Source organism: Podarcis vaucheri, assembly GCF_965113315.1.
Source record: "Podarcis vaucheri genome assembly, chromosome: 6".
NCBI classification, from domain to species: Eukaryota; Metazoa; Chordata; class Lepidosauria; order Squamata; family Lacertidae; genus Podarcis; species Podarcis vaucheri.
Window position 1 is genome coordinate 16457422 of NC_138764.1, and position 12436 is coordinate 16469857.

At 45.0% G+C, this 12436-nt stretch overlaps 1 protein-coding gene across 4 annotated transcripts in view; it reads left to right on the forward strand.

The window, feature by feature from the left end:
* The window catches only part of PRRX1 (paired related homeobox 1), an 83778-nt gene that overhangs the window by 60773 nt on the left and 10569 nt on the right, over nucleotides 1-12436 (forward strand). For all 4 annotated transcript variants that reach the window (XM_082225583.1, XM_082225581.1, XM_082225582.1 and 1 more), the window contains exons 2-3: nucleotides 172-347; nucleotides 9732-9913. In XM_082225583.1, the coding sequence (XP_082081709.1) occupies nucleotides 172-347; nucleotides 9732-9913 (358 nt within the window). The remainder of the gene's footprint in view (nucleotides 1-171; nucleotides 348-9731; nucleotides 9914-12436) is intronic.

Consider the following 12436-nt stretch of genomic DNA (forward strand, 5'->3'; position numbering starts at 1 on the left):
AAAGCTGTAGAGAAATAAAGAGCTGTTGTCTCTATTCAAGCCACAGGTGAATGTATTTAAATAGAAGTAATTAAGAGGGATGATGAATCATCTTCTCCCAATCAAGACAGACCTCTTGACCTGTAAAATCCCCTCCAGGATAACCATCTTCTCTGCTCTCTGCTTTGCCAGGTGACCAGCTAAATTCTGAAGAGAAGAAGAAGAGAAAGCAGAGAAGGAACCGAACTACCTTCAACAGCAGTCAGCTGCAGGCCCTGGAGAGAGTTTTTGAGCGGACACACTATCCGGATGCCTTTGTACGAGAAGACCTTGCACGCCGGGTCAACCTCACTGAAGCCAGGGTCCAGGTAATGAATCTTGCCTTGATCGCAACACACATGACCCAAGAGATAGCTTATCAGGGCGATAGGCTATAGGAACAGTTGTGGCGACATAGATAAAGAACCCTCATGGGGATGCTGTTAATAACTGCAAATGTTTTGCATTTAATTTAGTACTGTCTTTGAACAATCTCATATATGTGTTAAGGAGAGGATAAGGCTGTCCATTGGTACCAGCTAGTAGGGCTCTTCTACTGGCAACTGAGGGCTCATCATCACTTGTCCCATGCCTAGAAAGCACAGCCTAGAAAGTAGAATACGAAGTGGGGGGCAGAGGGGGTGGTATGTACTGGGTGCCACTCTGGGGGTGACAAGGTGGCCCCTGCCTCCCCCCAGCTGTAGAGCGACTGAGGGCACACACAGTCAGTATGGGCGCTGCTCTCGCGGCGCCTGTATGGGCTGCCTCTCGCATGGCGACTGTATGGGATGCCGCACATGCGCAGTCTGTACGGACGTCGCGCATGTATCACCGGGCAGTTTGCCCCGCCCCTCGGTGTCCCGCCCCAGGTGCCGGAGAGGGTTCCTCCACCACAGCCGAGAGGTTTTCTGTTTCCCCCCGGGAAACCTGCTAGTTACCGCTGAATTTGAGAAAATGCCAGTTCACTGGAAACCCGATGGACATTTGCTCTGATTTAGTAGTAAAAAGCGGCTTTCCCCAGGGGAAGGGGAAGTGTGGACAAGCCCTGAGCTACAGATACGGCAATTTAGAAAAGAAAGTATAAAAATAATTCTAGTTTCTCTGCTCAAGGTTGCTATTGATGGTAATTTTCTGGGTTTGCTTTAAAACTGGACTGTGAGGCTGGAAAGTAACATATCTGATGGATCTTATTCTTCCCAGTCTTCCTGTGTTTCTTTCTTTATTTCTTTCTCCCTCCCTCTCTCTGTCACAGATGAAAAGCCACTCTTTCAAAAGGACCCTTAACTTTGGAACTCTTTGTCTTTTTGAAAATTCTTCTTCTTCATCTTCTTCTTTTTCTTCTTCTTCTTTTCATTATTTTCAATTTTATACATTTCAATAATTTCACAATCATTTTAGCAATTCAAAATTTGACTTCCTTTCCCCTCTTTCTGTGGTTCCTTAAATTTGTTTTTTTTATTTTCTGCATATCCAAATTAACTTAATTTGCTCATTTATTCATCTCCTTTAAATACATACTCTTACAAAACTGCAGGTTATTACAACAATCCTGCCAATGTTCTTATCTGTTTACAGCTTATTTGTAAATATTCAATAAGCCATTTCCATTGTTTTATAAAAAGTTTGTTATCTCAATTTCTTATTTTCCCGGTAAGTTTCACCATTTCTGCATATTCCATAAGTTTTTGTCTCCATTCTTCTTGGCTTTGGAACTCTTTGTCAGTCAGGAATGGGCCTGAGGTAGAATCTACAGGCATGTTAAAAACGTTATGAAAATGGCTTTTTTGTTTGTTTTAATGGTTTTGAAAAAATGCATTGGATTTTCCATAGCTTGCCTTCACCGCCGAGGGTCACAACTGTATATTGCAGTTTGAAACACGTTCAAAATGGTTTATTTGCAGCTGTATAGCTGAGTGAGACTGAAAGCCATCCATTTACAGTGGTACCTCGGTTTTTTAATGTCTCCGTTGACTAATATTTCGGTTTACAAATGCCATGAACCCAGAAAATTGGAAAGAAGACTTAATCCCCACAAAAACTGACTGGCAAGCGAAGATGATAGAATATTTAGAACTTGCGAAAATCACTGGGAGAATAAGAGGAAACTCAAACCAGAAAGTCAACAAAGACTGGATAATATTTAAAGAATACCTTAGAAAGTATTATGATAATGCAAATCTCCTGACAGATTTAGATTGAATCCTGAAGTATAAGGAAACCATAAAAGTAAAAATTCTTGTGATAAGTAACAGAAAAAATAATAATAATGAAGTGCGTATAGATTAATAGGGTGTAAAAAGTACAGTTAGGTGAATTGGAACTTAATGATACGTTGTTAGTGTCTATGTTTGTTTATGTGTTGTTGTCTATGTTATATGTAAATTGTTTTGTAATAAAGAATTGTTTTAATAATAATAATAAAGAATTTGTATAACAATTAAGGCAACCCATTTAGGAGGGAGGTCTCACGCGTAAATGGGCAAGGCTTGCAGTCCAACCAAAGTCCTCTGTGATTTTAGTGAGGCAAAATCAAACAATGCTTAGATCAGTCCCACTGGAAATGAAAGGGCTTTAGTTTGGGCTGAATTGCGCTCCAAGTCTTTGTTCTCGGGAACTGACAACCCTGATGTTTTTTCAGAGAGGTGTGTTCTTTTTGCAGCAGACTTAAATCTAACATGAAATTCCAGAGTTGTGGGGGGGGGGATAGCTATTAAAGTCTAGAAGCAGCTGTGGGTTTTCTCTGCTTTAACAATCAGAAGAAACTCTGTGGAAATAGGAAAAATGCATAGAAAATTTATGCCTCCTTTTTTTTTTTTTGAGTTGAATTTACGGCATAGGCAAAGTTCCAAGCCAAGTAGGGCTGCCAAAACAAATCTTGTAGGGACATGGACTTTGCTGAAGTCCTCATAGAAGTGCCCTATCTATTTTTAATCATAGAAACATATGCTTGCAAAGGTGAGAGCCAGGGGCCTCCCTAGACTGTCAACTATATTTTAAAGAAGGGGGACAAAGGCTGCCTGCAGGTGTGGACAGGCAAGCAAGCATCTCTGTGGGTTACATGAGTTATTTCCTGTAGATTGCCACTGCAGAACGAATCCTGACCCAGCAGCCATCATTTTATAACTGCACGCCCTCCAACATTTCTCCGATGAAAATAGGGACGTCCTATTCCATGATAATAATAACACACCACCCTTCATCCGTAGGTCTCAGGGCAGTTCGAAACATAAAAATACATACAAAATTAAAAACAATCCAATAACCCCCACCCCTCCTATAAACACATTTAAAACAGTATAGTATGTATATTAGGGACGCGGGTGGCGCTGTGGGTTAAACCACAGAGCCTAGGACTTGCCGATCATAAGGTTGGCGGTTCGAATCTCCCCGGCGGGGTGAGCTCCCGTTGCTCGGTCCCTGCTCCTGCCAACCTAGCAGTTTGAAAGCATGCCAGTGGAAGTAGATAAATAGATACCGCTCCGGCGGGGAAGGTAAACGGCATTTCCGTGCGCTGCTCTGGTTCGCGAGAAGCGGCTTAGTCATGCGGGCCACATTACCAGGAAGCTGTATGCCAGCTCCCTCGGCCAATAAAGTGAGATGAGCACCGCAACCCCAGAGTTGGCCACGACTGGACCTAATGGTCAGGGGTCCTTTAGTATGTATATTAGGCCTATTCCACAAGCGGGGAACCACCACAGAAAAAGCCCCGCTGTTGTATTGCCACCTTCTGAGCCCCTTGTGGAGGAGGCATATGAAGAAGGGTCTCTGAGGATGTTCTCAGAGTGTGGGGAGGTTCATCTGAAGTGAGGGGTCCTTGAGAGAGGTGTCACTGCACCATTCAAGGCTTTATAATTCCTGATTGCAATTGCTTCCCAAGTCAATACAGTGTTAACATGGACTTGAACGGATCGCAGCTGGCTTCTCATCTAGGAGATTTCAACTGAGTAGCAGTAGGTAGAAGAGGCTCTTGACATAGCTGTCAACTTACAGATTTGAAAATAAGGGACCAGCAGCCTCGAAAATAAGGGATCAGCAGCCAAAATAAGGGATTTTCCCAGCACAGGTATGTTCAATGTCTGAGCCCCTCCGAACCAAAGGCAGAAAGCCCAGCCAGCAGCCAAATGAAGCCTCAAGCGGTGGTTCCCACAGCGCAGCAACCCGGCAAAGGGGATGCAGCAAGGAAAACCACTGTCACCTCTCCGCTGGGAAGCGCTGAGCAAAGACGAGTCCCCAGGCAACGCGGCCGATTTGATCGGCACAAGGCATGCAAGCTCCACCCCCAGTCATTCTAAGACTCCTTATTGGGTGAGCAACGCAACCAAGCAACACAGTTGGAGCCTCCTTCCTCCCTGACTGGCAGGGATGGAGGGAGAGGAGCTGCTTCCTTTGAAACCCGGGAAATTTAAGGGACATCATCAATAAGGGACAGCAGCAGGACTTTCCCGCCAAATAAGGGACTTTCCCACCAAATAAGGGACAGTTGACAGCTATGGCTCTTGAATGTGCTGGAAAAACGGTATACCGGTTGTCTTTGAGGAGCAGGAAAACGTTCTGGAACTGCTAGGAAATTGGGACAGGGGCCAAGAGGAACAATCCACACAGCAGTCAAAATAGCAATTGATGCACTGGGGTAAGAGCTACATTTTCCTAACTACCCTGGGCAGGGAGGGTGGAGAGAGAGACAGAACCCCTCACCCATCATAGATGGGTATTTTTGACTACTTCACACTTCAACCCTGTTCTGATGTTCGAAGTCTCACGTGACAATGGGAGAGCAGGGAAGTCCAAGTTGTCTGGGAGCAGGTATTAGCCGTGCCTCCTTGTGGATGGAGCATATGCCAAAAGTTAGCTACACATTGCAGCTGCTCATGTATAAAGCAGACGGAGTTGACTGTTTATCCAAGAGTCTCCTTCCTACCGCTAACCTGACAGTCAGGGGAGACTGGAAAGGCTTGAAATGGCTCACCCCTGATGCTTTTCCTGTCTCCTTCTCTTTCCAGGAAAAGCACAAGCAACTCAAGAGAGCAGAAATAGGCACTTGCTTGAGGGAAGGAGTCAAGCTTTCCACAACTTGGTAGAGAAGGAGTGGTTAACTCTCAAACTGCATATCTTCCGCAATAAGGATGTGTGTGTGTGTGCACAAGCAACCATATCATTGCATAGTTCCTTTAATCCTTGGGCAACGAGCTATTATTCCTTTGATTAACCAAGAGTATTTCTCCTTCGTGAAGAGTGAGACTTCAAAACACTCTAGCCTTCCCTGCCTAGGCTCATGCAGAGTTCTTTTTTGCACCGTGCTTTCCAGGTCCAGGGACGCGGGTGGCGCTGTAGGTTAAACCACAGAGCCTAGGACTTGCCGATCAGAAGGTCGGCGGTTCGAATCCCCGCGAGGGGGTGAGCTCCCGTTGCTCGGTCCCTGCTCCTGCCCACCTAGCAGTTTGAAAGCACGTCAAAGTGCAAGTAGATAAATAGGTACCGCTCCGGCGGGAAGCAAAACGGCGTTTCCGTGTGCTGTTCCGGTTTGCCAGAAGTGGCTTAGTCATGCTGGCCACATGACCCGGAAGCTGTATGCTGGCTCCCTTGGCCAATAAAGCGAGATGAGCGCCGCAACCCCAGAGTCGGTCACGACTGGACCTAACGGTCAGGGGTCCCTTTACCTTTACCTTTTCCAGGTCCACACTTTAAAGCTGTGTGCTCATCCACACTTCCGCTTGTCCCAACACTTTCCCCCAGGGAAAACTTGCAGTTTAAGTGCTGAATCAGAAAAAAACACAAAACAATTGGGTTTTCTGCAGATTGCTGCTGGTTCTGATTTAGCGGGCACAAAGCAGGGTTTCCAGGGGAAAGGCTTGGACCTCTGTCTAGACAACACGAGAGGAGCAGAAAACCCAACAAGACCTGCAGAAAAGCATGGATGAGCTCTCTGCTTGAGAGAGAGTTTTTCTTTTGGCTTGGTATTTTCCCCGGGAAAATCCGCATTCTATTACTGAATCGGATCAAACAGCAATCTGTAGGAAACTTGATTGCCATTTGCTCCAATTCCGCAGCAAAATGCGAGTTTTCCCAGACAAAAACAAACAACGAAGCTGCTTCGGCACGGAGCTTTAAAATCCGGACCTGTGCCTAGAAACGTAACACAAAAGGAAGTCTGGATGAGCCCCCTTGTTTTGTACAAGGGTAGTTGTACAAGGGAGATCTTTGTATAAGCAGCTGTATGTGAGTCCAGCTGTATGCAATGCGTAGCTAAGCTCTTAGCACACACTTCAAGTATATCTGAAGGAGTGTCTCCACCTCCATCGTTCTGCCCGGACACTGAGATCCAGCACTGAGGGCCTTCTGGCGGTTCCCTCGCTGCGAGAAGCCAAGTTACAGGGAACCAGGCAGAGGGCCTTCTCGGTAGTGGCACCCACCCTGTGGAACGCCCTCCCACCAGATGTCAAAGAGAACAACAACTACCAGACTTTTAGAAGACATCTGAAGGCAGCCCTGTTTAGGGAAGTTTTTAATGTTTGATGGACAAACATTGAATTTTAATATTTTGTTGGAAGCTGCCCAGAGTGGCTGGGGAGGCCCGGCCAGATGGGTGGGGTATAAATAAATAAATAAATAAATAAATAAATATTAATTATTCAACAGCGAGGTGTTGCGAACTCTCAGTTCCCTCACAAGAAGCATAGCTGCATAATAAACAAGACATGCCCTCTAGTATATTTGTCCATGTTGGGTTGTATTCAGTTCTAGCCCTATTCAGACTAGACCTGCTGAAGAGGATGGGAGGAGCAGGGCTTCATTCCCGTCCCCTGTGTGCTCAGTGCAATTTAATAAGGATAACCACATCTCTGATTTATAGCCGCATGGGCCAGCACATGCCCATCTAATTTCGCCCAATGAATGTACAGGATCCCTTTGCTCATCGTTTAAGAATCATCACCTCTAGTCAGATACGACATAAAGCATTTTCTTGTGGCCAGTGAAAACAAAGAGGCTACTTGAACGAAAGCTACCTTTGCCTTGCTGACTTTCAAAGCTATAACAGATCCGTTTTGATTTGTGCATAGCGGAGAGCAATCTGGGCGTTTGTGGCTAGATGCTAACTGAATTCAGGTTGAGTGACAGTTGCAGGATATGCTTCTCTAGGCAGTGGCGGAGGAAGGGGGTGGGGGGCTGCGGACCGCCCCGGGTGTCATCACTGAAGGGGGTGACAAAATGACTTTTTGGTGCCAAAGAAGGATAGAACTTTCTTTATGTATGCCACAACAGCAGCAAGAATACTTATCGCAAAGTATTGGAAGACACAAGATCTACCCACCTTGGAAGAATGGCAGATGAAGGTGATGGAGTATATGGAACTGGCAGAAATGACTGGCAGAATCCGAGACCAGGGAGAAGAGTTGGTGGAAGAAGATTGGAAAAAGTTTAAAGACTATTTACAGAAATATTGTAAAATTAATGTATGTTAGAATGATGTTGGATAGAAACTAAGTGGTCTATAGCTGTAATGTTATAAGGGAATACAAGAAAATGGACGATTAATAGGTAAAAATCCAATGTTACAATATTTTAAGATTGAAGACCAGGATAAACAAAGAGGGGAGGGATTTGCTGAACTAACTATCTGAACAGGAATACAGAACAGGGAGGCGTGAGGAGGTCCGGGAAATGTTTTTAACTATTTTTATTTTGTATTTTTCTTTTTTAATTTTGTAACATTTTGAAAATTTCAATAAATATCTTTTAAAAAAATAAAATGATTTTTTTAAAAAAAAAGTGGGCTCACAAAACTTTTTAGGAGTGATGTGGTTTTTGTTATACAGTAGTACCTTGGGTTACATACGCTTCAGGTTACATACGCTTCAGGTTACAGACTCCGCTAACCCAGAAATAGTACCTCGGGTTAAGAACTTTGCTTCAGGATGAGAACAGAAATCGTGCTCCGGCAGCGCGACAGCAGCAGGACGCCCCATTAGCTAAAGTGGTGCTTCAGGTTAAGAACATTTTCAGGTTAAGAACGGACCTCCGGAATGAATTAAGTACTTAAACCCGAGGTACCACTGTAATTAGTTGTTGTTCTGCCATTATTTGCCTTTTAATTGTTGCATTGGTCTGTTATCTCTTGCTGATGGGTGAAATAATTAAAATAACTGGCTGTTCATAGAACCTGACTGTCAGGGACTGGACAGAGGAGGAATGATGGAGATGGCCTCCCTGGCCTGACCCCTCCAGAGAAGAGGAAGACAGTTCAGAATTACAACAGGGGTTTGAGGGAGGTCACAGCTCAGGGGAAGATGAGGGGGAAAGTTGGGAAATAATGGGAGAGTAGGAGGAGGCAGAGCTGGAGCAGCTGGCTGACACTTTATCACTAGAAAACCTTCCAGCCCCTCCATCTCCCAGAACCTAGCGTGCCTTAAAAGTAGGAGAGCAGGAGTGGCAGACGAAGACGATGTTCTATGCGAAGTTGGCCAAGCGGACTGGTAGGTTCAAGAACCAAAGTTACCAGAAATTCCAAAGAGACTGGAGTAGATTTATTTGGTATTTGAATGATCATTGTAAAAATGTGGAGACACTAGCAGGATGGAAATAAATCTTGCAACAAAATGTTAAAATAGTATCTTCAAGTGTAAAGAAGGTCAGGAACTTACAGTCAAAGTGCGCATATAATCTATGTGGAATAAAAAACCAGTTGAAGGGATGGAGGGAAGTTACAAGCTCGGCGGATCAAAACCTGTATGAATTGCTATTGCAATGTTCGTATATTTTATGTTTTAAAAAGAAAATAATAATAACTATATATATATATATATATAAAATAAAAGTAGGAGATCAAAGAGCTTGTAGACAGATGATCCTAAGAGGCAACTGTAGGGGTGGGGGGCTGTTGACGAATGAGAAAGTGGGAGAAAAGGGGGGGGAGATTTACTCGGGACAACGTCATCAATCCAAGCGGCATTCTCAAGCCTCTCTCTCTGTAGATATTGAATAAAAAGCAGATGGTAAGTGTTAGGTTGTGGGTGAACATATCAGACGACACAGTGATTCCTCAAACAGCTCTTGTTTATCCACAGGCCAGAACAGAACTGAACTGAAGGGTTCAGTCAGCCTGCTGATATAGAGCTCCAGTACAACGTAACTGTGTGCCGGGACGCGGGTGGCGCTGTGGGTAAAAGCCTCAGCGCCTAGGGCTTGCCGATCGAAAGGTCGGCGGTTCGAATCCCCGCGGCGGGGTCTGCTCCCGCTGCTCGGTCCCAGCGCCTGCCAACCTAGCAGTTCGAAAGCACCCCCGGGTGCAAGTAGATAAATAGGTACCGCTTACCAGCGGGAAGGTAAACGGCGTTCCGTGTGCTGCACTGGCTCGCCAGATGCAGCTTTGTCACGCTGGCCACGTGACCCGGAAGTGTCTCCGGACAGCGCTGGCCCCCGGCCTCTTGAGTGAGATGGGCGCACAAACCCCAGAGTCTGTCAAGACTGGTACCTTTACAACGTAACTGTAACAATTTTCTAAAACTATCCAATCACTGAACGTCACTTTCGATCCCTTATTTGCATAACTATCTACAGTATCCCCCTGCTGGCCCAGGGTGAGAACTTCAGTATATAACAGTAAGGACTTTTCCTTGTCTTATCCGTTCCTGGCAACCTGCCGTGGGGGTCGGGTCCCCCTGCCGCCTGACACTGACTGCGGTGCTGACACTGCTGTGTTTGTCCTCCTGTCTTAGGTGTGGTTTCAAAACAGACGGGCAAAGTTTCGCAGGAATGAGAGAGCCATGCTGGCCAACAAGAACGCATCCCTCCTCAAGTCCTACTCTGGGGATGTGACCGCAGTGGAGCAGCCGATTGTGCCTCGACCAGCTCCAAGGCCCACCGACTATCTCTCCTGGGGGACTGCCTCTCCTTACAGGTGACCCTAACACATCCATATTACACTGCCAGTTTTTCTCTTGACGTGTCCGGCCGGTTTCCTCTGTGGAGGACAGGGAATGGAACAAAGGCCTGAGCCAAGACTCTCCACTGCCTCTCATCTATTAAGTAGGAAACTATTTGGAATGGTTTAGATCTGATCTCCTTTACTCTTCTGTCAGCAACTAGGCAAGGCAGACACAGGGACACACCAAAGTTGCAATCCTATCCATGCTTGCTCACAGGAGTAAGCCCTATTTAAGACAGTTGGATTTACTTCTTGAAGTGTGAATAGGTTTGCATTGTCAACCTGATGTACAAGCCATTCATTCTCTCTCCAGGGAGCCCTGGGACGTTGTTCTCTGTATGTGCATGGGGAAGGGGGAAGATGGATCTTTGATAGACTTCTCGGCACCCTCGCCAAACTACAATTCCCAGGATTCTCTGGAGAAAGTCATGGCTAACAAACTAGCTTCAATGCAGCATATGTTTGTAGATTAGTTATATCCAGAGGGCTGTGGTGGTTAAAGCAACAGGAAATGCACTTCTTCAAAACAAAGCAACCTAATACAGCTGGGGCAGCTAGAAAAAGATGGTATCCCAGATACCAAATCTGTTCTGTGCATGTGAAAGAATCACCCCTGAAGAAATGTGGTTCTAAGGAGCTTTGGTAGCCTTTTCTGGAAAACCAAGAAGGCAAAGACAAGATGGTGGCAGAGCTGGAGCTTCAGGTGGAACACTTGACATGATGTGCATTTGCTTAAGTAAATTACTTTGTTTTAATCCATTCTTACTACTTGTGGATGAAATAAACACATTCCTGATGATGAGACTTTTTCTTCAGAAGGGATCATACTTCATCATGACTCACTCTGTCTCTCACACACAGAAAGAGAGAGAGAACATCAAAGAACAGGGTCGTGCAGGTTCAGTCCATACTTCAGTGCAATCTAATTCACACTTCCCAAACTAACATGTGAACCGAAATCACAGCTATCCTTCAAAATTTGTACTTAATTTTGAAATGCAATCCTAGAAAAGAAAAGTATACAAAATGTACAAATTAGAAGGCAGTATGCATAAAGAGGCATGTATTTGGGAAAAGAATGAACAAAAACACATTATATTAGGAAATATTAGGAATGAATCGTGAATATTGGGAGAAATGTGTGCTAAAAATGCCGATGGTTTGTGAGGACTTGTTAAAAATGTATATCACAAACTAGTGCAGAAATCTAATGTTGGAAAAATGAGAAATGGAGAGAAGCCAAAATGGACAGGTTTGTTTTCAGTGAATCCCATCCGAGACAAAGTCAAGCGTCTACCATCCAGGAGAGAGTGGAAATGTGGCTAATCCTGCCTTTCACCTCAGACACTGGAGCCACCAAGGGGAGGAGGGTGAAGCTGCTAGAGATGAATAACAGGGGCTGAAAAACATTTATTCACATATATAACCTCCTATGAGTGTCACTTTGCCATATACTAAGATACATTCTCCATATTTTATTTCCGCCCCCTCTAGAATGAGTGGTTTGGGGGAAATGGGGGGCCATCGTCTGAAAAACACCTGATCCTACTTTTTTTTTGGGGGGGGGGAATTTGGAATGCTGTTCACAGTCACTCATTTCCCCATTGATGCTTTGGCTGCCATTTCCCTGTTTTTGTGGGATGTGATACGTAAGTAGCAGTCAAGTACAACATTCCTTGTTTTCCTAGAGTGGACATGCAGGAAAATTTTTGGTCCAGCCAGTTGAAAACTTTCTGTTGCCTCCTGGCTGGGACATACTTCCTTTGCATGTGTCCTTACCTGTCCAGGTAACAAAAGGGACAAGGTACGCAGCACCCTCTCTCTTTTTGACTTCCTCTGTCGTTGAAGCAGCTTTTATCTAGAGCTGCTCTCTATTGGGTTTCAGCCAATAGATTGCACTGGGATTATCCCCATATAGGATAGCTCCACATGTATATACTTTGTAACTAAGTCTGCCTTCAGGGATCCAACTGTGAAGAGAATGTGAGTAAACTACTTTTATATACTTTACAGAAGATGGTGGCATGTTTCTTCTTTTTAGAGGGATATAAGGGAACTTACCAGGAACCTAATAGTGAGAGGCTTACACAAGCCTGCAACCAGCTACCCGCTGTGTGTTTAAAAGGGGAATGTGAAACTCTGCTAAGTAAAAGAACTTCCTAGTGCCAAGTTAGGAAGGATATTAATAAACAATATACCCTCTCTTGCCTCCCTGAACATTCCCACAATTTTATCTGTCCTCAGTTCAACCAAGCCAGTTAGGAATTCCATCCTGGGCAGGACTAGACCACATTGCCCTGTAGACGATCAGCAGAGCTGCTGTCAAAGGGTAGCATGGTTGAGTATCTGCTGGGGGCCACAGGCAAGAGCTTCCTGGACCTTTGGAGCCTGCTTGCTTGTTCACCCGCCATTTGTTCTGGCCCAGACGACAGTAGTGGCAAGAAGCAGAAGCAGGGAATCACATCACGGTCTGGCTGGCTGTTGACTCTCTAGCTC